Source organism: Simochromis diagramma, unplaced genomic scaffold (genome assembly GCF_900408965.1).
Source record: "Simochromis diagramma unplaced genomic scaffold, fSimDia1.1 OVJJ01000636.1, whole genome shotgun sequence".
NCBI classification, from domain to species: Eukaryota; Metazoa; Chordata; class Actinopteri; order Cichliformes; family Cichlidae; genus Simochromis; species Simochromis diagramma.
In genome coordinates this window covers 53,475-78,928 of record NW_024387022.1, presented here as the reverse complement: position 1 = coordinate 78,928, position 25,454 = coordinate 53,475, and the positions used below count along the sequence as shown (strand labels likewise).

Genomic DNA, 25,454 nt, shown 5'->3' with positions numbered 1-25,454 from the left:
TTTGGCCACTAGGAACTGTGAGACCTCTCTTTCCTAATCTGATCATCTCATTCCTAGTTTGTTGGCCCGTTGGGGTTTCGCTGACAACAGAAACAATTGTTTCAGCAGTATCTCGATGGAGTTTTAATGCCTCTGCTAGCAAATCACTTAACATGACACTCCCTGATCTTTCCAGACTTTCAAGGATGAGCTCCTCTATCACATTGAAACCTAATAACAGACCATTCACACAGCTCTGACTCACTAGCATGGGTACATGTATGGCTATATGGCCATGTTTTTCACTTCTGATTTCCACAAGTACCTCAGCCCAACCCTCAAAGGGGACATCCGTCCCATTAGCTGCTGTTATTCTGAGTGGATCATTTGGCAAAAACTCTTCAAGCGACCTGACTTTTGTGTCTGGTAGGTGCTTCTCTAGCCACGACTTTGCCATTATCATGACCTGAGCACCACTGTCCAGTAGCACCTCAGTTGGTACCCCATTAAGGTGACAGGTAAGCATACACCTTTTGCCTATCAGTCGAGCTACACGGTTTCCTTTCCCCGCTCTCTTCCTTAGGAGTGGCTGATTATCAGTTGGAGTCCTGCTCTCATGGTTTGTTACAATGGTTTGGGACCCTGGCTCTTGTCTGATCACTGGTGGTCCCTCCCCAGTGACCCTCTGATGTTTCCCGATTTGTTCTTGGACAGACAGCCCACCGCCCGGTGTCCCTCCTGGCCACACCGGAAACAGTGGTTACAACTGGCAATCCCTTGGGTTATACAGGGCCTGCATTTTCCTTTCACAGAGGACTTGGATGGTTGGGCAGTACTAAGTGAGCTGACCTGTGTGGACCCAGAGGGACTTCCCTCTGAAGTGAGAGCCTTCTCAATAGCCTTGGCCAAAACAGACACCTGTGCTGTTAGTTCATGCAGGGCTGCTCGTTGTGCCTGGACTTCAGCTTGGGTTTGCAGGACGGTGGCTTGGACCTCGGCTGGAGGCTGAGCTGCGGGTTGTCTTTCACCCTGCTGCATGGCACTAACTGTGACTGCTTTTGCTTTCTGTGTCTGACCTAGGCGAGTCTGTCTCTCAACTTCTTCACTAACTGACTTGGTCATTATCTCTAGGATAAAGTCATCAGCACAACTCATGTTAGAAATGAGAGGCCTTAGGTCTCTTCGGACATGAGCGTATTTCTCACTCATTCCCTGATACAATGAGTGAAGAAATACTCCTTGAATCAGTTGACTGGTATATTGGAACTCTGAGCTACTCTGCTGAGAAGCAAACATCACACGCTGTTTTAGCCCCATTAGCCGGTACATGTACTGATGTGGACTTTCTCTGTCCTGTTGTTTAGCATTGCTAAGCTCCTGAAATAGCTCTGCACTGCTCTTGTCTCTCAGGTGTGCTCTGAGGAACCGTTTGAGCTCAGCCACCGTTAATCCAGGTTTGGTCATTAGCATATCCTTAAATGTACCTGGTTTAATTATCTTTAGGACAGTTCGGATTATCTCTGCTTCTGTAAAATTCTCAGCTAGCCCTTCATCAATCTGTCTACACAGAGAGCTATAACTAACATCTGAATCTGAGTCAGAAATCTGTCCACTGTGGAGCTTGAATTCTCTACGAGGCAGGAGCGCTGCAACATCTGCCAGTTTTATAACATCAGTTACTTGACTGGTTACCATGCAGGTTCTATCTGCCTTCACACTAACTACTGAAGGTGTTACCACAGAGTCTGTTTCTGCACCCAGCTCACAGTCCTCATCTGCAGCCACCGGAGGTCGTTGCAGGTCAGTGATGAAGTCGTTGAATACTAGCAGGCGAGACATGCCTTGGTCCTCCTGACTTGCCAGCCGGTCACTTTTCAAAAAGTCCACAATGAAGTCATAGAGTTCCACCTCTGTTGCATCATCTCCTGGTAGGTCATCTTCCACCTCATCCTTGATGGTGTCTACAAGCTTGTACAACACCTCTGTCTTAGCAGTGTTAATAAGCTCATGAAGCTTTCTCTGTATTCCTCGTCGCAGCTCCTGCACAGCCGCCATTCTGGTACCACAGATGGAGCAGACGTAGCACGTTGGTCTTGGTTTATTACTTTATGATTAGCTGCCGTCAAGAGGAGGCACTAATCCCGGACGAGCCCCCACGATTGTTGCCCCCCTGGTGTGACAGGTGCCCGGGAGGGGTGCGATCCTAGATCCTATAGCTGTGTATTGAAATAAAGAGGCACAGATCATGAACTTGTTTACGTTTCAACTGCAGGATTTATTCTGCTCATCAACAGTGGAACAAATCATTAATCGCCTCTCATAAGAACCAGCAATTCTTTGTAACGTGTGGCATAACAGCTGTCAGTGCATTGTCAAAAGTACAGGAATAACCTTGGCGAGTATACATTAACCATCATAAATATAGATAACATTGGCTCGCAGTGACCAGGTTGCCTCAGCCTTTGTTCCGGTTACACATACATATCACTGCATCAAGAAATACAATGTACTGTAACTCACAGCCCGTGAATAGCAAATAACCATTCATATACAGCACATGAGCAGCTATGCAAGCATTAATTACAGCCTTTGCATCCTGTCTTACTTCAACAAGACATATAGAGAACACACAACTGAGAACGTGCCTTAGCATCGCTACGGTACTTGAAGCTCACTTCCCCCGCTAGCCAGTCCATTAGCCTAGCACGATCACGTTCACATCACGATCTCATTCAAAACACAATACTTAAACAGTACTTAACTTATAACGGTATACTTTCATTCACGAGTTCACAACAGTCTTATTGCTTCTACTGTGTTACCTATTAGTCATTTTGAGGACTAGTAACTCACCTGTGTATTGAAATAAAGAGGCACAGATCATGAACTTGTTTACGTTTCAACTGCAGGATTTATTCTGCAGATTTGCCTCCCAGAGGGGGTTTACGCTCCTCCTGGCCGCTATGCGCCACCTAGTGGTATTTTTCAAGTAATGCCATGGAAGATGTAAAGTGTAATTAGAAAAAATACTGATTTAACACTGAACGATATAACAAAGACCAAATTATAACTGGGGTGTTCCCTTTTTTCCTTGTATGAAGACATAAACTGAACTAACATCCCTATAAGTCTTTTTATCTCTTAACTTTTTAACTATTAGTGTAATCCAGATTTACCAGCCACACATTTCAACTTAAACACAGATGTTAACCTTTTACATTTTCGCATCGTGTTGTTCAAAAAGATATCTTTAGGGAATGACAAAAGCATGATCCATACCAAAAACATTAAATCTAATGTTTTTGTAGACTTCCGCAGGCACAAGCATTCTCCACTTCAACCACTGAACATCCAAGGTATGGACATTGAGGCTGTGGACAGCTACAGGTACCTTGGTGTTCATCTGAACAACAGACTGGACTGGACTCATAACTCAGACGCCCTCTACAGGAAAGGGCAGAGCAGGCTGTACCTGCTGCGGAGACTCAGGTCATTTGGAGTGGAGGGCCCACTCCTGAAGACCTTCTATGACTCTGTTGTGGCTTCTGCTATCTTTTATGGTGTGGTCTGCTGGGGCGGCAGCATCTCTGCTGGGGACAGGAAGAGACTGAACAGGGTGATCCGAAGGGCCAGCTCTGTTCTTGGATGCCCTCTGGACCCAGTGGAGGTGGTGAGTGACAGGAGAATGGTGGCTAAGCTGTCATCCCTGTTGGACAACATCTCCCACCCCATGCAGCAGACTGTGACAGCACTGAGCAGCTCCTTCAGTGGGAGAATGCGGCACCCACGGTGTGGGACGGAGAGATTTCGCAGGTCTTTCCTCCCCACTGCTGTCAGACTCCATAATAAAAACTTTAACTGATCAAACACACACATCCATACATATGCAATAATACTAAGTGCAATAATCCTTTCTGTCATCGTTGTATTTTTACTCAGTTGTATATAGCATTTGTATTTGTATTCTATTTTTATCTTATTGTATATTTATTTTATTTTATTCTACTGTATATAGTATTTTATTTTATTCTGTACAGTTGTGTACTGTATTTATTCTTATTGTATCCTAATTTTTGCTTCATAACTTTTGCACTGTCCACTTCCTGCTGTGACAAAACAAATTTCCCACGTGTGGGACTAATAAAGGTTATCTTATCTTAAATATGTGAGCGCCAAACAACAAGCAATGAGGCTAAAGAAGTAACTTTTTGATCATTTGAGGGGAATAAAGATGTGACAAGAAAAATAAACTTTCCTTCCTGTTTCTCCCAAGTGTGGTTCAGCATTGTTCTAATTGAACAGACTGTGGGTGGAGGATATTGAGGTTCACAGTGCTGTTATCATAGTCTTTTACCCGGAGGCAGACAGAGATGACACGTAGACAGCGGAGGTATTGTCCCAGCGGCTGCCCAGCTTTTGTTTTCTCCATCATAGGAAAATAGCCAGACAACCAGTTGAGACAGATCCACATGCATCTACAGCTGCATGTGCCTCGGCCATGCTGTGTCTTGCCAGGTTTTTCCTCTATTTTCCTTCTTCTTATGCCTGTTCTTACTTTTCAGTGTGGATTATTAATGCTGTTTCTATAGCATTTGCAAACTGGCTGCTATTCAGTTCTTGTCAACACTTAAACTGTAAAGGAAACTCAGTCTGTTCTACACGTGTGGAAAAGGCTTCTTGTACAGCGGCTGTAAGAGTTCAAAAGCTCTACAACTTAAGGAAACACCAGAAAATAGAAACATGCATCAAAAGCACACAAAATACAATAGAAGTTGAGTAAAACACAACAGAAATAGGAAAAAGATGTAAAAGCTCACAAGCAAACAGTAAATGGCTAACAGCAAACATGTATCGACAGTATTATGGAGTTCAATCAGGTCAAATGCACAGTTGGTTGGATTATATCTGAAGATCGTATGCTATTCGTGCTAACTCTGCTAGACTCCAAATTTCTCATCCAATTAATGCGGGAGTATCTCAAAGTAAATGAAACATCTAAACTTAACACTTTTTCCCTAAGACTGACTGACATGGGAAACATTGAAGTTGAATTGGAATCAGCGAATCAGTCTGAAGGTAAGTGTTTTTTCACTTATTCGAGAGAAGTCAGAAATGTGTTCTCATTACTGTTTGGTTTGATTTTTCAGTTACCGTGCCAGGTTATTTTCCAATCAAATGCTAAGACAAAATGTCAATAGATGATAGAAACATGGATGCTTGCAACAGGTAAATGGGCGAACTAACGAGGTTACGCCCATTTACCATGCTTAAAGGTGGTAAATGGTCGGTGTTTTCAGGTGTACTTGTACTACCTGTACAGTGCGGGGTGCTGACTAAGTCAGGCTAAACTCATTCAAGCGTCGAGCTCAAATATTTTTTCATTTTTGTGGACTGCTCACTTGTCTTTACTGTGCTTTTTGTCGGCACACATTTTGTGTTCATTGAAGCCTTTTGTGAATCATTTTGATCATGTCAAAACTGGGAATTGGTCCCTATTGACAATACTCTTATTTTGTTTTGGGTTGGTTTTTTTTTGCATTGCATATGTCTTTTGGATAGGTAATTTGTCATTGAAGTTTTTGCAACTATGTTTATTTGTAAATTTTGTGGCTTCCGTGCACGGAAATTTATATTGTTCAGTTTGCATGTTAAAAGCCACAAACATGTAGCTAACTATAGGTTTTCCTGTGGAACTGAGAACTGCCCTGCCACTTTCAGAACATTTCCTGCCTTTCGTTCACATATGCATAGGAATCACAGAACCAGAAGGGAGGCCACTGAGGAGGAGTCCTGTAAGTTCACTGGTGACCTCAGCTGTCAAGTTCCTGGATGTGGGTATGCTGCACAAAACTTCACAACTCTTTGTGCCCATCTCAGATTTCACATCAAAGACAGGAAAAAAGTATTATGTCCATTTGAAGGTTGCTCTAAATACTTCAGTGTCCGAACATCATTTTCCAGCCATATTTCTCGAAAACATAAGCAGACAGTTCAGCAGTCAAGGCAACAAGAAATTGGTGAAATTGCCATAATACAAGGACAGGACACAGTTAATCTATTAGAAGACAGGGATTCACAACACAATACTACTGATGAAGATTTATTTCTAGATCGATTGGCTTTATTTTATTTAAAAATGCAGGCTAAAATGCTCTTGCCAACCAGCACTATACAGTGCATCATAGAGGAATTTCAGGATCTTCACAGCTGTGCAATGCACGATGTTGTGGCAAAACTGTCTGACAAACTGTCTGCATTTAATATTCCACAGGCAGAAGTGGATAACATCATTCAAGAACTTTCACAGAATGATCTCTTAACACTGTACAATAAAGGTGTGTTGAGATCTGACAAAACAAGGAAGACATTTTTCAAAGAAAATTTCAGTTATGTGGAACCCACTCAATTTTTTTTAGGATCTGACAGTACAGGCAAACAGCGTTATTTTCAGTATATGCCAATTAAAGAAACACTGAAGTCTCTCTTGAGACAACCCACAATACGGGAACAGTACAAACAGTCAAAACTACACCGATCACCAGACATGGTTTTAGAGGATGTCTCAGATGGTCAAAATGTCAAGGATAATGCACTTTTACAGCACTATCCATCATCTCTTTCACTCATTCTCTACCAAGATGCATTTGAAGTGGTTAATCCATTAGGGTCTGGCAAAAAGAAACATAAAATCCTGGCAGTGTACATGACTCTAGGTGAGATCTTGCCACACAACCGGTCCTCTGTTGATGCAATGCAACTTGTTCTGCTTTGCAGGAACACTGACTTCAAACCTTTTGGCCATAACAAAGTTTTTTCCAGTCTTATTGCAGACCTTAAAGATATGGAAGAGACAGGTGTTCTGGTAGAGGTTGGAACCATAATGAAGGCAGCTTTGATAGCCATCTTAGGAGACAATCTGGGCTCCCACTGCATAGGTGGTTTCACTGAGAATTTCAGCTGCAGCAAACATTTTTGCAGATACTGCTTAATTGACAGGGAAAGCTTTATCAATGATCCACTATCACTTGGACAAAAAAGAACAGCTGATAACTATAAAGACAGTGTTGAGGTCCTCTCTACAAGTGACCACTCGGTTGTGAACGGCATTAAATTTGACTCTGTGTTTAATTCACTGAAGTATTTCCATGTGTGCTCTGGGTTACCTCCATGTTTGGGCCATGATTTATTTGAAGGAGTGGTTTCCAGTGACTTGTCGCTATATATTGATACTCTTGTGCAAGTGGAAGGGCATTTCACATACAACCAGTTAAACAGAGCAATTGTACAGTTCAAACACGTAGGAAGTGGCAGCACAGAAATGGTGTCTTCTACGACTTCTGCCTCTGTACATTGGTGAAAAGATAAAACATCCTGTGGATAGTGAGGTTTGGCAGTTATGCCTTAAACTTAGAGACATTGTTGATATTGTATGTGCCCCCAAAATAAGTCACAATGACATTGCCTACCTAAAGATACTGATAGAGGACTATATACATCTGAGACACAGTAGGTTTCCTGACAAAGCTTTAAAAGCTAAACATCACTATTTGTTACATTATGCAGAGCTTATCCTTCACTTTGGACCACTCATTCATTTGTGGACCCTTAGGTTTGAGAGCAAGCACTCGTATTTCAAAGCATGTACAAGAACAGTGCACAACTTCGTCAACTTATGCAAGACTCTGAGAGAACGGCATCAGTTACTGCAGTCCTACCTCTCAGTGGGCCAATTGTTTCCACCTACAGTTCAAATCATTGGAGAAGCAAGTGATTACAATCATCATCTTTACAACGCTGTCATTCAAGAAGCTGTGGCAAAAGCCGGCTGCACTAATCAGACCACTTTGGATGTGTCAGCAGTTGTCCACAAAGGTACCAAGTATGTGAAAGGCTATGTTTCCATTGTAGATGACACTGATGATGGCTTGGTTTTTTGGGAAGATAGCTGTTATACTTGTTAACGATTCTGGATTGTACTTTGTGCTCGAGTTGCATCACTCAGTACTTCTCATTGTCCTTGGACTTCACTGCTTGCGTTGCCCTACAGAAAGAAGTGTGTGTGTAAATGCTGACAGTCTGATGGATTATTACCCACTACCACTTTATAACATGGCAGGCCTTTTTGTTGTCTCCCTACACCATTCAGTTTCCTCTTAATTCTTTTTCAGGGATGGAAATTGAAGAGGAACTCACAAGGCTCCTGCCGGCACTAGACAGAGAGAAAATAATCTGCATTGTAGAACATCTGACGGACGTTATTGGTGTACAACAAAAAAGTGATCTTTTGTTTGTGGAGGCAGAAGATCTCAAACCCTTTCTCACACCAATTCAAATACGTAAACTACTTCTTGCATTTAAAGGAGGTTTGTGTAGGTTCTGTATAAATCTTAGACTTGAGTCTATGATTTGAAGGTCACTCATAGACTCATATGTCACTGATTAGCTTGATTAGCTTTTTTTTTTCTCTTCACCATACTACACATGTACTTTGACAGTATAATATTGAAGAGCGTTTTTGGGGCTCACATTGTCCGGTAGATAATTAACACGGAAAACATAAACAAAAGTAGACACTAAATCTAACACCATTAACCTTTCATTGGTAGTGGTACAACTGGGTTTGAAATTGTGACATACTGTAAAATATATTGACTCAAGGTCTTTTCAATGCAAGACCTTGAGTTTGTAGTTCTTTTGCAGTCCTGGGATTGCTTCTTTTCATCTTCAGACAAAGTCCCCAAAACTGCCATGCCGTTACTACTCAATCCTAATTGAAGGGTTCATCTTTTAGTGAGGACATATTTGTTGACATAATAACTTTTTAAGGTAGCTTTTCCAATGATCTTTATTTATTTATTTTTTTAGATGGCAACAGACCAGAGAACCTGAATGACACCATTACTCTGGAGCCTTGCCCTGCTGCATCAGCTGAAACATCAAGCCATCCTCCTCACCCCTCCTCCTCCACGTCCACCACTATGTACAACCATTACTCCAGCTCTTGCATCTCACACTTACAGATTCCTTGGGAAAGATTTCCACTCCGACTGTCGCATGCAATCACAAGAGGAGACAGAGCTCATCCAGAGGACAGGAGAAGTATGGTCAGAATTGTTGTGGCGGCCATGCAAGTTCACTGCAGAAACCCTAAACGTGCATCATGTGAAGAAGTTGCTAAAATCATTGTAAACAGATACCCTCAAACATCTGCAGATCTTACTGAAAAGGGAGAAAGACTGGGTTGTGGACATTATTCACTACTAAGAAGCATCAAATCGTCTTCGTCAAACAAAGAGAACCAGGAATGAGGAAGACTGCAGTCCCAACAGTAGTGCAACCCCACCTAAAAAAGTTAGATGCCTTGTTGATAGCTATGGTTGTATAAATTGGCAGCCAGTTGAACTTCCTGAGGGGGAAACGCCAACTTCTTTAGAAGAAAAGAAACACATCTTGTTAACAATTTTCAATTCACAAGGACCTGGAGCTGTGGAGAGACCTGATGTGGATGACTTCATGTGCCTCACATATATTTCTCAGCGGCAGCTTATCAACAGTTGTCCCTCACCTTCAGTAGCTGAAATTCAGGAGCAGTGGCCATTCTTGTTTACTCGGAAAGGTCTTTCGAACCACTTTTACAAACTCACAGGCATCGATATCAGTGAGCGCTTAGGTCAGGCCCTCATAACCAAAGGCAGAAGGATTATTAACTATTTCTCCAGCCAGAAGCTCAAATGGAACCTTGGTATAAGGGCACTCATCCAGCAGATAGAAAGTGAGGGAGTTTTGACCAACAACAAGGTTGGCACAGCAGCCATACTTCTCATGATGAAGTATTACAAGGAAGATGAAGACTCCCTCTTTGTCTTGGCAGATGTAAGCTTTTTTCACACAGCTCTATGTTTGATGCTTTTGCTTGCTGTCCTGTCCTGTTTTTGTTGTTGTTGTTGTTGTTGTTGTTGTTTTTTTGTTACATAAAATGTCTTGGTCCTTTTTCTGGCAGGAAACATCTACCAGGATGTTCCTTGAAGCAGAGAGCAACCTACCAAGCACCCCAAGGCTGATTATGCTTGGTAAGAAGTCATTCATGAAATGGAGCTGATTAGACCATATTAAAATTTCTGTTTGGCACAGGAGCTTTTCGTGGACACAGGTATCCAGTCTCTGTTTTGTTAGCTCAAATTTCTGTAATTTCCTTTATAAACCAAGGTTGTTGGACATGTGTCTCAGTGAATCAAGCAAAGTAACAATATCAAATTTCACATTACATATTACTGATCAACATAGTAGTCTAGCTACACCAACAGCAGAAATACTGAAGTCAATACTGTAAAGTCTAACAGCAGCACAAACTATAAACTCCAAAATAACCATACAGTTGATTCATCTCCGGTAATTTAACTGGGCTGACTCTTTGTTAGGTGTGTTTAATGGGCAGAATAATTCCCAATTATGTACAATTATAATATGTTAAAACAGACTTATGTACATAAGGCCATTAATAATTAACTGTACGTAGGTATTTGCTTTATGACTATCTAGACAGTGTGAAGAAGTGAAGCATTGAAATTATTTTATGTTGCATAATGACAACATGTTGCCCCTATACATTTAAGGACAAAGTTCAATGACCGCCACCTGCTGGATGGTGAGTGCAGAAGGGCGTGTAATTGTTGAGCTGGACAGAGAGAACACCTGTGCTGATGTAATGTCAGTCTTCTTTGGTATTGAACCTGGAATACCAGGAGTCAGCGTGCGCAACGTTGGAACTAATTCAGAGGTATTTTTGAACAGTTAGCTAATAGTGATAGATGATGAATAAATTATCCCTAAGTAAGTCATTATTTCAAATCACAACTCAATGTTACTGTATGCTACTATTTATTATGGCATGTTTTAAGGTTTTTTGTAAGGATAAACCCTGAAGAGGGAACAAAATGTACCTCCAAGGTTGGGACAAGCAGGAAGACTGGGACCACTGTGAAGCGAAAGGTTGTTCACATTAACCCTCATGTCACAACTTTCCTCCAGCGCCTTACTGAATTTGAGTGGAAAACTTCAAATTAGGTAACTGTTTTTGCCATTTTTAGTGAATTTCTTGTATAATTTAAGTGACCAATGTGTTGTCACCTGTGTCTCCACAGATGATCCATGGCCCATGCTTTCTGGACATTTACACAAGACAAGCAACAATGAAGACAAGCTCTCTCGCCATCTTGCAAGACGCTGTCTCTGTCCAATAGGTTTTTTTGAGTGCAACAGTTTTGATTTTTTTTCCTTCTTTTACCCGTTTGTTAAAAATTATTTCAGCTAATTACACTTTAATTGTCACATGTATTGGCTCACCCTACAAATCAATGAACTCAGTCCACAAGGCAAGATCAGGGTTCAGTGCAGGTCAGTCAAGTTCCTTCACACCACACACGCTCATCCATGTCCTTGTGGACCCTGTTTTGTGCATTGATTTGGTGGTGTGAGCCAGTATTTTGGACAAAGTGTATATAAAGGCAGACGTGTGGGGCTTGATATTATATTCATATTATATTTATATGTTGTCTGCCATGATATGGATATGACATAATATCGTTATTGTTTGTACACCCATCTGGAAAATAATGGATTACATGGTTTAGTAAAAACAAGTGCTTCCTCAATGAAAATATGTTTTCAGTTCTTTTCGGTTTTTGATTTTGGAAATGTGTATTTCTGCAGAGGAAAATCAGAACAGAAATAAAAAGTGGTGTGAAGCACATGAATTATATTTTGTGTGTATGTATCTATCTACCTATCTCAATCGATCGATAGTGGGTATATATATATGTTTTTATATAAAAATATATATAAATAAATATATGGTTCTTTTTTTTTTTTAATACAATACAATTTTTTTTGGAACCCTCCAGTCTCTTACAGTATGTTACTGTTTCTTTAAATTACGGTAAATTACGACCTGTTAAACAGTAAATGACCGCCTGTTGCACAGCTCTAGCACAGCGGTCCCCAACCCCCGGGCCTCGGACCGGTGAGTCGTTTGGTACCGGGCTGCGAGAGTTGAGGCTCAGGTGTGAAATGTATAGTTTTCAGGGTTTTTATCGGTTTTCAGCGTTATTTTGTTATCATTTTTATCCTTTACTCAGTTTTCCTGGGTCTTTTCACGTGTGTTATGAATAAATCTTCTTTTTTCCGGTACCGGTGCTAGTTTTATTTTGTTGTATTTATCCACGACACCTTAAAGGCCGGTCCGTGAAAATATTGTCGGGTATAAACCGGTCCATGGCGCAAAAAAGGTTGGAGACCGCTGCTCTAGCAGAGATGAATATTTTTGGTACTGATGATGCGTGATAACGGTAAGTTACTGGTAAATATATTGCAGTTTATTACCTTGCAGCGGGCTTACAGTGACATACCGTGAATAAACGGTAGTATACCAATTTCTTAATCACAGTATGCTGTTACTTTGTTGACGTAATTTACGACATAACGGTATCTCACTGGCATCACTGTCGCCAGTGAGATACCGTAAAAAAGGTTACGGTGCGTTACCATAATTTGTCCAAGAGCATTATACCACACCAGCAAAAAACGGTATCATCCTGCAGAACGGTAAGCTACCGTAACACGGCGTCACAGTATGACGCTGGCAACAGTGACGCCAGTATGTTACCGTAAAGTGGCGATGAAAAGTCTAACAGTGTACAATTAAAAAAAGTTTTTGTGTTTTTATCTGAAGAGTATGTAAATGTCTGGTTTCAATTGTAAAGAGCGAGAGAGAGGAACAGAGAGGGGGAGAGAGGAACAGAGAGGGGGAGAGAGGAACAGAGAGGGACACCACTGTACCTCTGCCATTTCAAAAAGAGCAGCTTGGTAACATTTTGGCTCCAAACACTTTGTGTTTAAGTTCCTAATCTTTGTTTTCTTTGTGAAGCCGACAACATCTGGAGCTTTTTGACTCATAGAAACATCATTTTGTTCTTTAGATGACAGCAGATTGGGACTGAATAATCAATCACTATCAAACCAATAAAGACAAAAATGCTGATTTTACAGGAACTTTGTTGGAGAAGCTGTAAAGACATGAAACTGGTGGAGATCCCAAACCAGTTGATAGTGCTGATTATTCCAAATAAAGCTGTTTTCCATTTGAGATGAAATGACTTTCTGTCCTGATATATAATAAAGATGTTAGTTGTTTTTGAGCCCCTGTATTAAAAGTAGTTTAAAGTCAGCTTGAGTTTGATGTCTTTATGTCAAAGCTGCTCATGATGTTGAGCTGCTGATGGAATAAAAACAGTGAAAAATCTGCCTCAATATAAAAGCATGTAGTCCAGACTTAAATGTAGCCTGTTGTTAGCTGAGGTCCACACACAGTGTTTGACAATGTAAACTGTGTGAAAGGGCTGCTGGTGGAGCTCACTAGGATGAGCAGGTGACCATGTGCCACGAGGTGGAGAGCAGCTGGCCTGGTTTGATTCTGACCCGGGCCACGCCCCCTTTCTCTCTCCCTCTGCTTTGCTGTCACTTATCTTCACTGCTCTGTCCAATAAAGCTGAAAAAGGCCCCAAATCAAAGAAATCTGCTGCAGCCTCTGAAATGTCTTCTGTTTCCTTCCAGAGGCCAACGGCTTTTTCACTGTCAGCCCATCAGACAGTCCAGCAGCATTTATGATGATGTCATGATTTTGAAGAGACTGCTATGGTGGCCTCCCATTACCCCCAGCCTCATCTACACTGAGATGCAGACATTTGAAAACATTCAGCACACAGCAGACAACTGAATAACAGTACAACACAACAGTCTGTGTACAGACACACACTGACCTTTCATATAGTCAAAGGAGTCAATCAAACACAGCTAGTTTACTGGCCTGGTAGCCTGGCTGCCCCTGGGAGGGTCCAGGACGGGCGTGGAGGCTTAGGGGTCTGGGGGTGCTCCGCCCCCCGGTCTGGGGTGCTGGCCGGGCCTTGGGGGCTTGGGTCCTGGCTGTTGTGTCGCCGGAGCAGTGGGCGGGTGGGTGCAGGGGGGCTCAGCCCCAGTGCAGGGGACCTCTGGTGCATCGGCCCAACTAGGGGGCTCTCTAACTGGTGGGGAGGTTGTTATATCTTTGCAGGTGGTCTCCTCACTACAGGAGCTTACTCTGCAGGTGGGGGGAGAGATATAGGAGAGGTGGAGAATGAACTCAACCTGGGTGTCTATTGTCTTGTGTAGTTTGGGAGATGATTGGATGATAGGGTGGGTGCAGTTTTCTCTGGGGTGGAGTCGGGTGGGCTGCCCCGGACTCTGTGGGGCTGGGCGGTGCTGCTGCGGGCCCCGGTCCAGATGGGCCTGGGCCCCCTTGCCCTGGTGGGTTCCAGAGTGTGGGGGTGCCTACTGGGGTCAGCGGGGGAGCTGGCCCCAGGGAGGGGCCGCTTGCCCCTCCCTTTCTTCCCTCCCCATCCTCAGCTGCCTCCCTATTCCCGCTCTACCACACCCACCCACACACGCAGGGCTTGGGGTGCAGGTATGTCACCAGGGTGCAGGGGAGGCACTCCCCCTCTGTCCCCTTCTGGCCGCCTGTGCCTCAATTTTATTCTGCAACCTAGACATCCACATTACTCACACTCTCACATAACACATACATACAGGGCCTTGGGGGTGGGCACGTTTTACAGCATCCAGAGGATGGTCGGTGTACTCCAACCCACCTCTGGCGCTGGTGCCCTACCCTCAATTTTAAATGCATATAGACACTGAGGGTTTTCGGGAAGAGCCGTGCTGCTCTCTGGTGTTTTAAATGCACTTTAGAACAGCACACAGCAACACTACATATGAGCGGGTGTAGGGAGGTTTGGGGTCTTCACTCACCCCGGTTCTGTTAGCCGTCAGGGCTGGGAGGAGGTGCTGGCCGTCAGACTGGGGTCTGGGATGCGGGGCCTCCCTGCTACTGCAGATAAGGAGGTGGTCCGCTTGCCTCCACCCCAGAGAGAAGGGTTACATCTCCTGGGTCTAGGTGCGGCTTGCCCCTCTGAGGGTGGGGGTACCTGGACCTGGGATATAGAGTATGTTTGGGGAGGGCGACTGTCTGTGCAGTGTCTATTTGTGTCTGTCTACACATTGGGTGAGTGCCGAGTATTTGGTTGTGCATATGGGGGTGGGAATGCACGTCTGTGTCCGTGTGTGCCTGTTCGTCTGTGTCTATATGTCAGGTTGGGTCTTAGACTCAACCTCTCTGGGTACATCTCAGGCCCTGTGTTGGTGATCCTTGTTGTCTGGGGCTGGGCGCTCATGTATGTACCGGCTCACTCCTGGTGGCCGATTGGCGGGGCCTGGTGCCTGTGGCACGGCTGGGCTCCTTCCGGGGGGTGGGATGCCCTCAGACCTCTGGCCTCTGGGCCTGAAGCTCGGTCCTCTCTGGCACAGCTGGCTGCCGGCAGAGCCCGCGGGCACGCCACTGCAACCCCCTCTGGCCTCTGCTCTGTAGCTGCTGGGTGACCTCTCGTTTGGGGCTCTACTCAGCTCTTCCCAGGAGGGTGGCACGGTTCCCCCCCTTTTGGTGGTCCTCGTACTCTGGGGCCTCCGGATGTCTGGGGCCTGGATCTCCTCCATACCTGCTTCATACCCTGGGGGACGGGGCTATGGCTCCCCTCACTCCCTAGCAGATCGTTACATGGAGAAACCTTTGGAATACAAGCATGCTGATCCACACAGGTGTTCACAGACGCGGACTACACCCTTCTTGGCTGCTGCCTCAAAGCACATTGTGCGCTGTCTATCTTGCGTGCTGCACAATATCGTTTAATATTTAGTATCTACTGTTATCTACTGCTAGCTAGTTTATTGTGATGGTGCTGTTTTTATTATGTTGCTCTTTTTTTGTTTGCTTTCTCTTCTGTTTTTTTTTCTCCATACAGGTGATCCAGGTGTTTTGCTTGTTTTTCTTTCTTTCTTCCCCCTTTCTCACTGTCTCTTCTCACCTCTGTTTTTCTTTCTCTCCCTCTCTTTCTTTCATTCTTTCTCCCTGTCCTATCCCCCAGTCATGTCTGTCCCGTTTGTAGCAACCAAAAATAAAATAAATTCATAATTATAATAAAGGTCAATCAAATGGACCAATATGGCAAGGCCATGATGATCCACTTGGTAAAATAAATCCGCTTGGCATCGTTCTTGGCCTTAAGACAACAATTCTGATGGCTAAAGATCCAAACGGGACACAAAAAAAAAGAAAATAAAATTATTCTGCAGTTCTGACAAAGGCCTTTTGTAACATCTGGAACCACCCAGCATTTTTGTGTGGGCAGAAGATTATTATCATTTCCTCATGTTTCATGCACTCTGACAGGCTGACTAATGTACTGTCACAGCTCCAATACCAACAGATAGCTGTTGAGAACAATGAGAACATGTGACTTGTTTTTGTTACGTAAATAAACTGCCCACAAAACCCATAGTGCCTTAGAAATTCTCCTGAAGAAATTTTAACACAATTTTAGATGTGTTTAGTCCGTTAGTCCGCTACCAAGAGATTGCTGTTGAAAAGATGGAGAAATAAGGATACTGAGAAGAAAAAAAATGAAATTTGAATGTTGACAAGATTCTGTCAAACTTATTGTCAATATTTTATTATTTTCCAACAGTGAGCAGGTACATTTGAAAACACTAAAACCCATGACCATGTCTGCCGTGCTGATATGAAAAGAAAAATATTTTCCTGTTCAAATGTGCCTCCACTTGTCCTTGGCACACTACAGGTACCCTGAGAAACACTTAGATGCATATGATGTAAATACATGTAGTTTTCTTCAGTAGAATGTCCAGTTTAGTCAATTGAAAACAAGCTCTGGTTTTGTTTTTCCCTTTGAAACGGTTTGCTTGTGCAGGTGTCAACATCGTAATCACACAAAAACCACCGTAGCAGCACTGACTAATGTGACCTGGGTAGAAAGAGATTGAAGTCCCCTCCTGGGCACCTCTACATCACAGCTAAGAGGGGAAAATGACTGGCTTACAAAATGAGTGATTTAATGCAAGAAGTTTCATAAAATAAACAAAAATAAAAATGGTCAGTAACAATCACAGTTTTAATAGATAAACAAAATGCATTCCTCTGTATTTGAATTGAAAAGGGATTATGTTACAATAAATGTTCGTATGAAAATGTGATGAAGACACTTCTAACTGAAATAGAATTACATAAACTGAAAAGAAACATGAAGTTAATTATTTTCATATATGACTGAATGTTTAAATGTGAATGTGAATTCAAATCACATTTTATAATTCAGACAAAAGTCTGATTATTGAAGAATTCGCAACGTAGTAGCACCACTCAAAACAGCTTTTTGTCTTGGGGGAGTGCACACTTTTGTTTGTGAGGTGTTGAAGTAACCTCCTCATTTACACCTCTTTCTGTTATGTTATAAAAAGCTCAGGTTTGCACAGACACACATCCTTTGTTGATGCTGTACTGAGAGAAACCCAGCTGAACGTCTGCAAAGAAGATCCAAGGTAAAGTGTTTGGTCGGGTACTAGGCAGGTATTTTTGCCAAATGTGTATTAATATTAAAATACACAATATTATTTAATATACAATATAGAAAAAAATATTGCTGCAATCTATAGGGAAATTGATGGCTCAGGGAACAAAAACTTACAAAGATCAGTTTGCACTTGCTTCAGAGCATTAAGGAAAGCTGGAGAGCCAGAAGACTGAAATTGATCAGTCGCAACGAGAGCTACAAGTGTTTTGTGTAAATCATCATGTCTGTTTATTTAAAAACAAATCACTTTGTGACTTATGTTTCATATGAATATTAATATTTGCTCCCTAAATACATGATGGGCTAATGTTTTTTAATCATATTCACTGTCCTCTAAATTTAAAGGTGATTATTAAAAAGTGAAAAATGTAAAATTGCTGCACTGCATGGTAATTGTTCATTTCAGTGTCATGATTTCCCTCTGCCAAGGCAGATTTTTTTTATTATTATTTTTTTTTTGTGGCAACGATTCAGAAGCTGCAGATGTTTGAGAACAAAAATGCTGAAAAATGTAACCAAAATCCAAAAACATTTTTCATAATAAAATATAATTAATATTATTATCCATTAATTTTTTAATTTAGTTTGACAAAAAATGGAAAGCTAGTAAATCATGTTATTATTTTTTTGATATAGAAGCCAAATTGCAGATATTGCATTCTTGAATAGAAATGTTAGTTTGGTGGTTTAATGTTATGCTTGATTGATTTCTTAAGTGTACCACTTCAAATGTAGGTATGAATACATGAATTCAATTTCCTCACTTAATTCTTTAAAATTGTCATGACAGGTGGTCTAATAAATTATGCATACCGAATATATAGGAAGAGCGATCACTATTAAATAATCTCATTCTTTCTACTTTTACATAACCTAGTTCAGTGATTATTTAATCATTCGCCACCCAGCACCTGTAGCAGGTGTGGTCCTGTGTCTCCACAGTATATAAGGTGGAGGATGAGGGGGGCATGGAAAAGACCACCATTCTGTGTACGGCTAGTTTTCACGGTTCACTCGTAGTTATGGTGTGGGGTACGAGTGCTGTAGGTAATTTTGTACTAATTGTACTGAGCCTACCTTTTACCATAAGGCAAAAGGCAACGTAAACCCTAGACAGGTCGCCAGCCATGTCTAACACATAAGCCCCTTTTCCATTAAAACCCACTCAGGTCGGCTCGCCATGGTCTTAATGGTTTTCCATTAGGTCACAGTACCTGGAACCAGGTACTTGTTTTGTTTTTTTAGTAACTAGTCTGCCGGGTTTGCAAGCCAGACTGCACACACACACAGCCACAGACTGAGGAGCAGGTATATCATTGCCTCAGTGTCCACTTTTGCTGTGGAGTTCGTGTCGCATACTTATTATGTCACAGGCAGCTCGACTGCATTGCTATAACGACCCCAGGCAGATTAGATAGTACTCGGGTGTAATTGCATCAAGCCGATCCAAGTAGGTACTAATGAAAAAAGAGCTATAAAGACAGATTCACACCTATGGGGAGAACATGAGAACTCCACACAGAAAGATGGTGCATTTAAAACCAAGACTTTCTTGCTGGAATGCAGTAAAATCATGAAATTTAATGCCATAGACACTGAAGAACACAGTGGTTACACTGATCAGTGAAATTCTTACTTCTTGTGGTCCTGACATAAAATTAAAATTAAAAAAAAATACTCAAAAGAATGGTGATACTAATTATAATACTGGTTTTGTCTATTTTTTTTTTTTTTTTTGGTTTGTTTGATTTACATTGAGGGTATGTACTATAGACTTAAAGGATAGATGGACACACATTGCGAGGGCAAAAGAAGTCACAGTACTAAACTCTGCCTCACATTTTCTTTTTTTTCTTTTTTTTAAATTATTTCATTTATTTTAGCTATGTTACGGAAGCTCAGGTTTGCATTTATGCAGCATATTTTCTTCTATGTGGCATCTGGCCTGCTCTGTTTCTACAGATAAGACTGTGACAGATATGGAAAGTCTTGACCAGAAGAATGTAGGCCATCAAACCTGTCCACAGGACATCCATAATGTGGTGAAAGAGCTGAAAGAGGAGATGAAAAAGCTACAAAAAGAGAAGCAAGGTACTGTATTATATCAGGTAGTGAGAGAAGTAACAACACCATAAAACCTTGTTGATATATCTGTATCTTTATGTGAGTGAAGTTGAGCTGTAAAGGCTGCATTTCATTTATTTACCAGGTTGGCATATATTTTAAATCAAATTCATACCTGTCCCTTGTCATTGCAGAAAACAATGACCAGGGAATCACCAACTGCTTAAAAAAACAATGAAAGTGCACAGTGTCCTCAGTTTTTTAACATAAAACTCATTGTTGCAAATGTGATCTGATTTTAGTTTAGGTCCTATCGTTTTCCACTGAGTTATTGGTTTCTTGCTAGTTAGCTAGCATAAAGTAATGTAATTCTATTGACCACATCCAACCAATCAACCTGGTGACATAAGTTTCCTACTGACAGAAGATGGTGCTAAATATGATCCAAAAACTTTAATTTAAAGCACTTATTTGTTAGATCCGTCTTCACAGACAGACTAACATCTATGTCAGTTTTTGAGACAGGGCTTCATGATGTAAATTGGCCTTTGCACATGAAGTGTTTCATCTCCACTTTAAACTCCTCCACTTTGGGCAACAACTCGTCATTGACCCAGCATGTGCACCCCACCCTTTTCTGGCTGGGGATCATGGCCTCAGACTTGGAGTTGCTGATTCATCATGAATTAAAAACATGAAAATATCCAAAGATCATTTATTTACCAAATGTGATTTCCGGAGCATGTTTAGTATTTGAAACTGCAGCCAGTCCAAACTTATTGATAAAATAGTCACTCTCAAATAACGCAATAAATAATAACTGCAGCCATGTTTTTAGTTGTAGCACGAGAGTGATTAGAGGATTAGTTAGATTGTTATCTGTGATTAACAGAGGTGTTGTTTACCGGTGTGTCCCCACACTGTGCGGGTAATTAAAGTGAAAGCACTCTTTAAGCTTCAGAACACACATTAAGCTCATTACTGGATCTAATTTACTGACTTACATTAAACTGAGTTTGTCTGAAGCACAAACCAAGAAGCAACTAAAACACTGAATAACACAGTTTGTTGTCTTGGCAGAAGCTATAAAATAACTTCCTGTCTGATCTAAAGGACGAATTTGGGATCCTCAAAAATAGATTCAATCAAATTTCAGTCTCCAATCACAGAGTTTGATTTCTTCTTTGACAATGAAATGCCTTAAACTGTCAAACATTTCTTTCATTGGAGATCAAAGTTTTTGTCATGGTCACTTTTCTGGGAAGAGTCTAACTCTAAAACAGAAAGTTTAAAATAATCACATTCTCTCTCTCTCTCAGTCAAACAGGTGGCTTTCTCAGCCTCTCTGCGGGATCAAGGTCCTGGAGATATTGGACCCTTTGACACTAAGATTATTCTGATCTTCAAACGTGTTATCACAAACATTGGAAATGCCTACAACTCATCCACAGGTAATAATACTGAATGTCATTTCTCAGCTATGTTGATGTCAGGCTGATTTTCCACATGTTCTAACAGCTGATTTTTCCATTTAACAATAACAAATGCCCCACAGGTATTTTCACTGCACCAGTGAGAGGAGTCTACCACTTTGACTGGACCATGAAGGGATATGGAGACATTCCTACAGGTGGTGCGTTGTTCAGGAATGAAGAGCTCATTTTTGTTGCATATGAACAACAAACATCTGGGTGGGTGACCAGCTCTAATGCAGCCTCACTGTTTCTAGAGGTTGGAGATCAGGTGTCTGTACGTCAATGGGAAAAAACAAGGGTACATGACAGTCAATTTCATGATACCACTTTTAGTGGTCATCTGATTTTCACCATGTGAGGTGTGACAGCTCCAACACTTCTTGTTTGGACTGTCCTGTGTGGGTGGAGCTTAGAAGTAAAACAGGAAGTAAATCACCTGCTGGAATCAGTTTCTTGCTCTCTCTGTCTTTCTGGGTGGGTTCTAGCTTTGTGTTTATTTGTTTCTACTTCTCTAATTCTATTGACTCAGAAAATTTAATTCTTCTTGTTATCTTTGATTCAAATAAATCCAGTAAAATGCTCAGTAATTTCCTTCTCTTTGTCCTTTCTTTGATTTGGTAAACCAGGGATTTCAAGTAATTTATTTGTATAATAACACTTATAAAAAGATTTTCTTCACTGAGGGTTGGTAATATGGAGATCCTTTACCGTCTGACTGTCCATATATTTTCTACATGTAATAATATTAATATTATATTATTATATTATATTAATATTGTCTTATTTCTCAGACATTTGTTCATTCAAAAGCTGTGCTGAACGTGAACTCTTGACTCACCACACACATCAGGGGGACTGTTGTTAAACAAGCTAATGGTCTGATCAGTCGAATATTTGTGACATTTGTAAGAAATCATTTACACTCATAGGACTCAGTGTTTCTGTATGAAGGTAAATCACTTGGTCAGCAATCAGCTCTATTATTAACAATCGATAAATATTTACATTTTAACCTTTAATTTTTATATTGTATTAGAGACAATAATCTACTTTTATAGTAATCAAAAAACTACAGGAATAAACCAAAACCTTCATACTGAAAATGAAAGAAGGAAGCTGAAGCTGAAGCTGACGCTTAACCTAATTAACCTAATTAATAAGTTAACTGATTAGAAAAAAGATAAAGCATTTCTACTTCTAATGCTCACATTTAACTCAGTTTTTCCTGTTTTGAAAATGAAGATGGTAGAAAAATAAAACAATTTTGTTTTCATATGGAAAACCGTCCATCGTCTTTTCTTTTTGTTTCCTCTTGATTGCGCTGGCATATGATGAATTAAAGTATGATACAATTCATTTTTTAAATGTAAAGAACCAAATTTTGATCACAGTCCAGTATGGGGTGCACGTGGAGAATATGTCACGATCTGGATCATTCAGACACAAAACAGGAATAAATTTAATCCAGGAGAAAAAGTATTTTAGAAATATCTACAGCTGAGATCTTTTTTTATAAAAACACATGAATATAGTTTAATTATTAGACACGACAAACATATCATCAGTTCATCTCTTTACTTCCTGTTTATTAGAGAATTAAGTTTGGGATCAACATGTGTTCTAACTCATACTCACATGGTGAATATAGATGAGTACACTGTTATAATGAAATAATATTAGTATTTATTAACTGCACAGAACTAACAGGAAATGTAAAGTTTCGGTGTGGTGTGTAGAAAGAAGCGGTTCAAAAGAAAGCAGCAGAGAACCTCGAGTATCTGGGTGTGGGCGGCGCTCTACATGCTCCTGTCCGCTAGGGGGCAGCAGCACTCGGGCTGTCAGACTGAAGCTGTGCTCTACTTTCATTCAAGCTGCCCACAGGAATTAATTGTTTTACAGTCAGATCTTCAGGAAACACTGACTGGAGCAGAGGCAGCACTTCATCCAGACCGACAGCCTCAGACTCACAATTGATCTTTGCAAGTTTGTTTGACTGGTAGGACCAAAAGACTTGGTTTAAGCTCTGCAGCTCCTGAACGAGTTTCTTTAACAGTCTCAGTCTGACTAAAACCTTCTGTTTGACTTGAAATACTCTGAATGAACTTTTATTGTATAAAGTGTATAAAGTTATGAATTCTTTGCTTTACTTGACAAGAATGAGCCAAATCATGATTTCCTGTTAACCACTACTGCTCGTGTCTGTGTATCACTGTTGATAGTGTAAATTTATGGAAGTTGAGAGGCTGTCTGCAGGTACTGAACCTTTGTCAGCTTTTCCTTTTCAAGAGAATAAATAGTTTTCATATTTATGGAAACGATGATGATCAGGACTTTAATGTGTTAGAGGAACATGGATGATGAAGATGTGCCCAACAACAAACAATAAAGAGCATCTGACCAGAGTGGGAGCAGTTTGGAGTGAGTCTCGAGAGTCCAGACAGAACAACTTTTCAATCTATCAAATTTAGATCCAACTTTTACAGCTCACAGTGCTGAACTGGTTGTTTTTAGTTTGAATATTCCAAAAAATCAACCCAAGTTTTATCGACAATGCTGAGTTATTGTCATTGTTGTGGTGCATTGGTTACTGAGGGCCCCTCATAATGATGGCTTGATGTTCGAGTCCCTGTTCGGCTGGAGCCTCTCTGTGACATAGATGTAAACTGGCTGTAGTGGTGGAAAGCATAAAGTACTATATGAATGTGGCTTGTAGCGTAGAAGGCTTTGAGTTAAAAAAAACAACAACTGCTTTTTAAGGCAGTAGTGTTTAGAATTAATCAGCTAATTTCTCTGTGCTTGAACTCATTTGGAGACAAATCATGTAAATTATGACCTTTGACAGCCTTCAGCCTCCATGGAGAACCACACTGACTGTCTGTATATGTGATTTGACTCGGTTTGGCTTTAACTGTGGTTAGATGTGAACTCAGGTGTGAATTCAGTTTTCTTTAGCTGACCTGCTAACAGATTACATTCACTGTTTTCTTGTTTGACACTGAATGAAGTTAAATATCTGCAGGATATTTATCTAAGGTTTATTTAGAGCAAAATGCCACGAATGTTGGCACCAATCTTTTAGAGTTCGTAGGTGGAAAACGTGGGAATGCTCAGTGTGGTCTCAGAATAAGGTGTTGCCTCAGGTGGAAGGTGTTTTGTCGCGGGGCGATCGTGGCTCAGGGGGTTGGGAATCGCATCTGTAACCGGAAGGTTGCCGGTTCAATCCCTGGCCTCTCTGTACTGGTCGTTGTGTCCTTGGGCAAGACACTTTACCCTACTTGCCTACTGGTGTTGGCCAGAGGGGCCGATGGCGCGATATGGCAGCCTCGCTTCTGTCAGTCTGCCCCAGGGCAGCTGTGGCTACAACTGTAGCTTGCCTCCACCAGTGTATGAATGTGAGAGTGAATGAGTAGTGGTATTGTAAAGCGCTTTGGGTGCCTTGAAAAGCGCTATATAAATCCAATCCATTATTATTTTGTAGTGTAAGGTCGAGACCTTAATACAAAGAGATGATATAAATATATTCCTGCCCTCACCTATGGGCACAAACTTTGGGTATCACAATAATAAGGGAGTCGAGGCTCAGCCTAATGTGGGTGTTAGTTTCCCCAACATCTGCCAGAGTCTCCTGAAGTCCAAGTGACTTATGGATCTGAGCGGATATCCTCATGCCTGCCAGCTCTGTGACTGTGTGATCGTCAGAGTGTCAGAGTATGTTCACCACTTAAGAGATAAAATAACAACCTGAGCAGCTACTACTCCATATTGGAAGGATCCAGACGTGCTTGTGTCATCTGACTGTTTCTACCCAGGAAGCAGTGGGGAGTCTCTTGGCTGGATTAGGAATACATCATTATTCCTGTGGAAGAGCTGGAAGTGGTGGAAATGGAGAGGGAGGTCTGGGCATGTCTGCTGAGACTGCTGCCCCAACATCTGGATGCTGACAAGCAGTGGAAAGTGGATGGATGGAGGAATGTAACCATTAGTGATGTGCGATACCACTGATTTCCTTTCCGATCCGATACCAAGTAATATTCAGGGCGGTATCGAGGATACTGATCCGATACCGATACTTTGTACAAAAACTTATTTTATTTATTGTATCTCAAATTATAGCGTCATAATGATTACAGGACATTAGATTACTTGTTCTTATCACTTAATGATGCAGAGTTCATCATATAGAAATAAAAAAACTGAAGTTGTGCCTATTTGAACACCTTGCCTGCCTGCAGCACTAAAGGACTCCATGAGAGACGTCTGTCTCGCCCTAGCAGCACCTGTCCCTGTCCTCCTCTTCAGTTCGCCTCAACATACGCTCATCATATTCTGTGATATGATTTACTCTGAGGTGTTTGACAAGGTTAGTGATGTTGCCACAACCATACAGGCCAACCCTCCCGATTTTTCCGGGAGAATTCCGAATTTC

At 41.4% G+C, this 25,454-nt stretch overlaps 2 protein-coding genes and 1 pseudogene across 2 annotated transcripts; 2 read left to right on the top strand and 1 right to left on the bottom strand.

The window, feature by feature from the left end:
- Positions 1-636: 636 nt before the first annotated feature.
- LOC120739409 lies at positions 637-3,203 on the bottom strand. Its single transcript, XM_040041157.1, has 2 exons — positions 2,833-3,203; positions 637-2,195 (listed from the first exon to the last, which is right to left on the bottom strand). Exon 2 carries the CDS (start codon positions 2,032-2,034, stop codon positions 637-639), a length of 1,398 nt encoding a protein of 465 aa, XP_039897091.1. The 5' UTR covers positions 2,035-2,195; positions 2,833-3,203.
- A 5,582-nt stretch (positions 3,204-8,785) lies between these two features.
- LOC120739420 lies at positions 8,786-10,203 on the top strand (annotated as a pseudogene).
- A 7,142-nt stretch (positions 10,204-17,345) lies between these two features.
- Positions 17,346-21,611, top strand: LOC120739413 (complement C1q tumor necrosis factor-related protein 3-like). The gene is made up of 4 exons (XM_040041160.1): positions 17,346-17,457; positions 19,452-19,580; positions 20,873-21,004; positions 21,109-21,611. Exons 2-4 carry the CDS (start codon positions 19,469-19,471, stop codon positions 21,384-21,386), a joined length of 522 nt encoding a protein of 173 aa, XP_039897094.1. The 5' UTR covers positions 17,346-17,457; positions 19,452-19,468; the 3' UTR covers positions 21,387-21,611.
- Positions 21,612-25,454: the final 3,843 nt, after the last annotated feature.

What these genes read in the sequence shown, in the direction of transcription:
- LOC120739409 (XM_040041157.1), bottom strand. Translation starts at nt 2,034, where the DNA reads ATGGCGGCTGTGCAGGAGCTGCGACGAGGAATACAGAGAAAGCTTCAT.
- LOC120739413 (XM_040041160.1), top strand. Translation starts at nt 19,469, where the DNA reads ATGGAAAGTCTTGACCAGAAGAATGTAGGCCATCAAACCTGTCCACAG. An exon ending in GCTACAAAAAGAGAAGCAAG is followed by an intron (nt 19,581 to 20,872) that starts GTACTGTATTAT and finishes TCTCTCTCTCAG; the next exon opens with TCAAACAGGTGGCTTTCTCA. An exon ending in TGCCTACAACTCATCCACAG is followed by an intron (nt 21,005 to 21,108) that starts GTAATAATACTG and finishes AATGCCCCACAG; the next exon opens with GTATTTTCACTGCACCAGTG.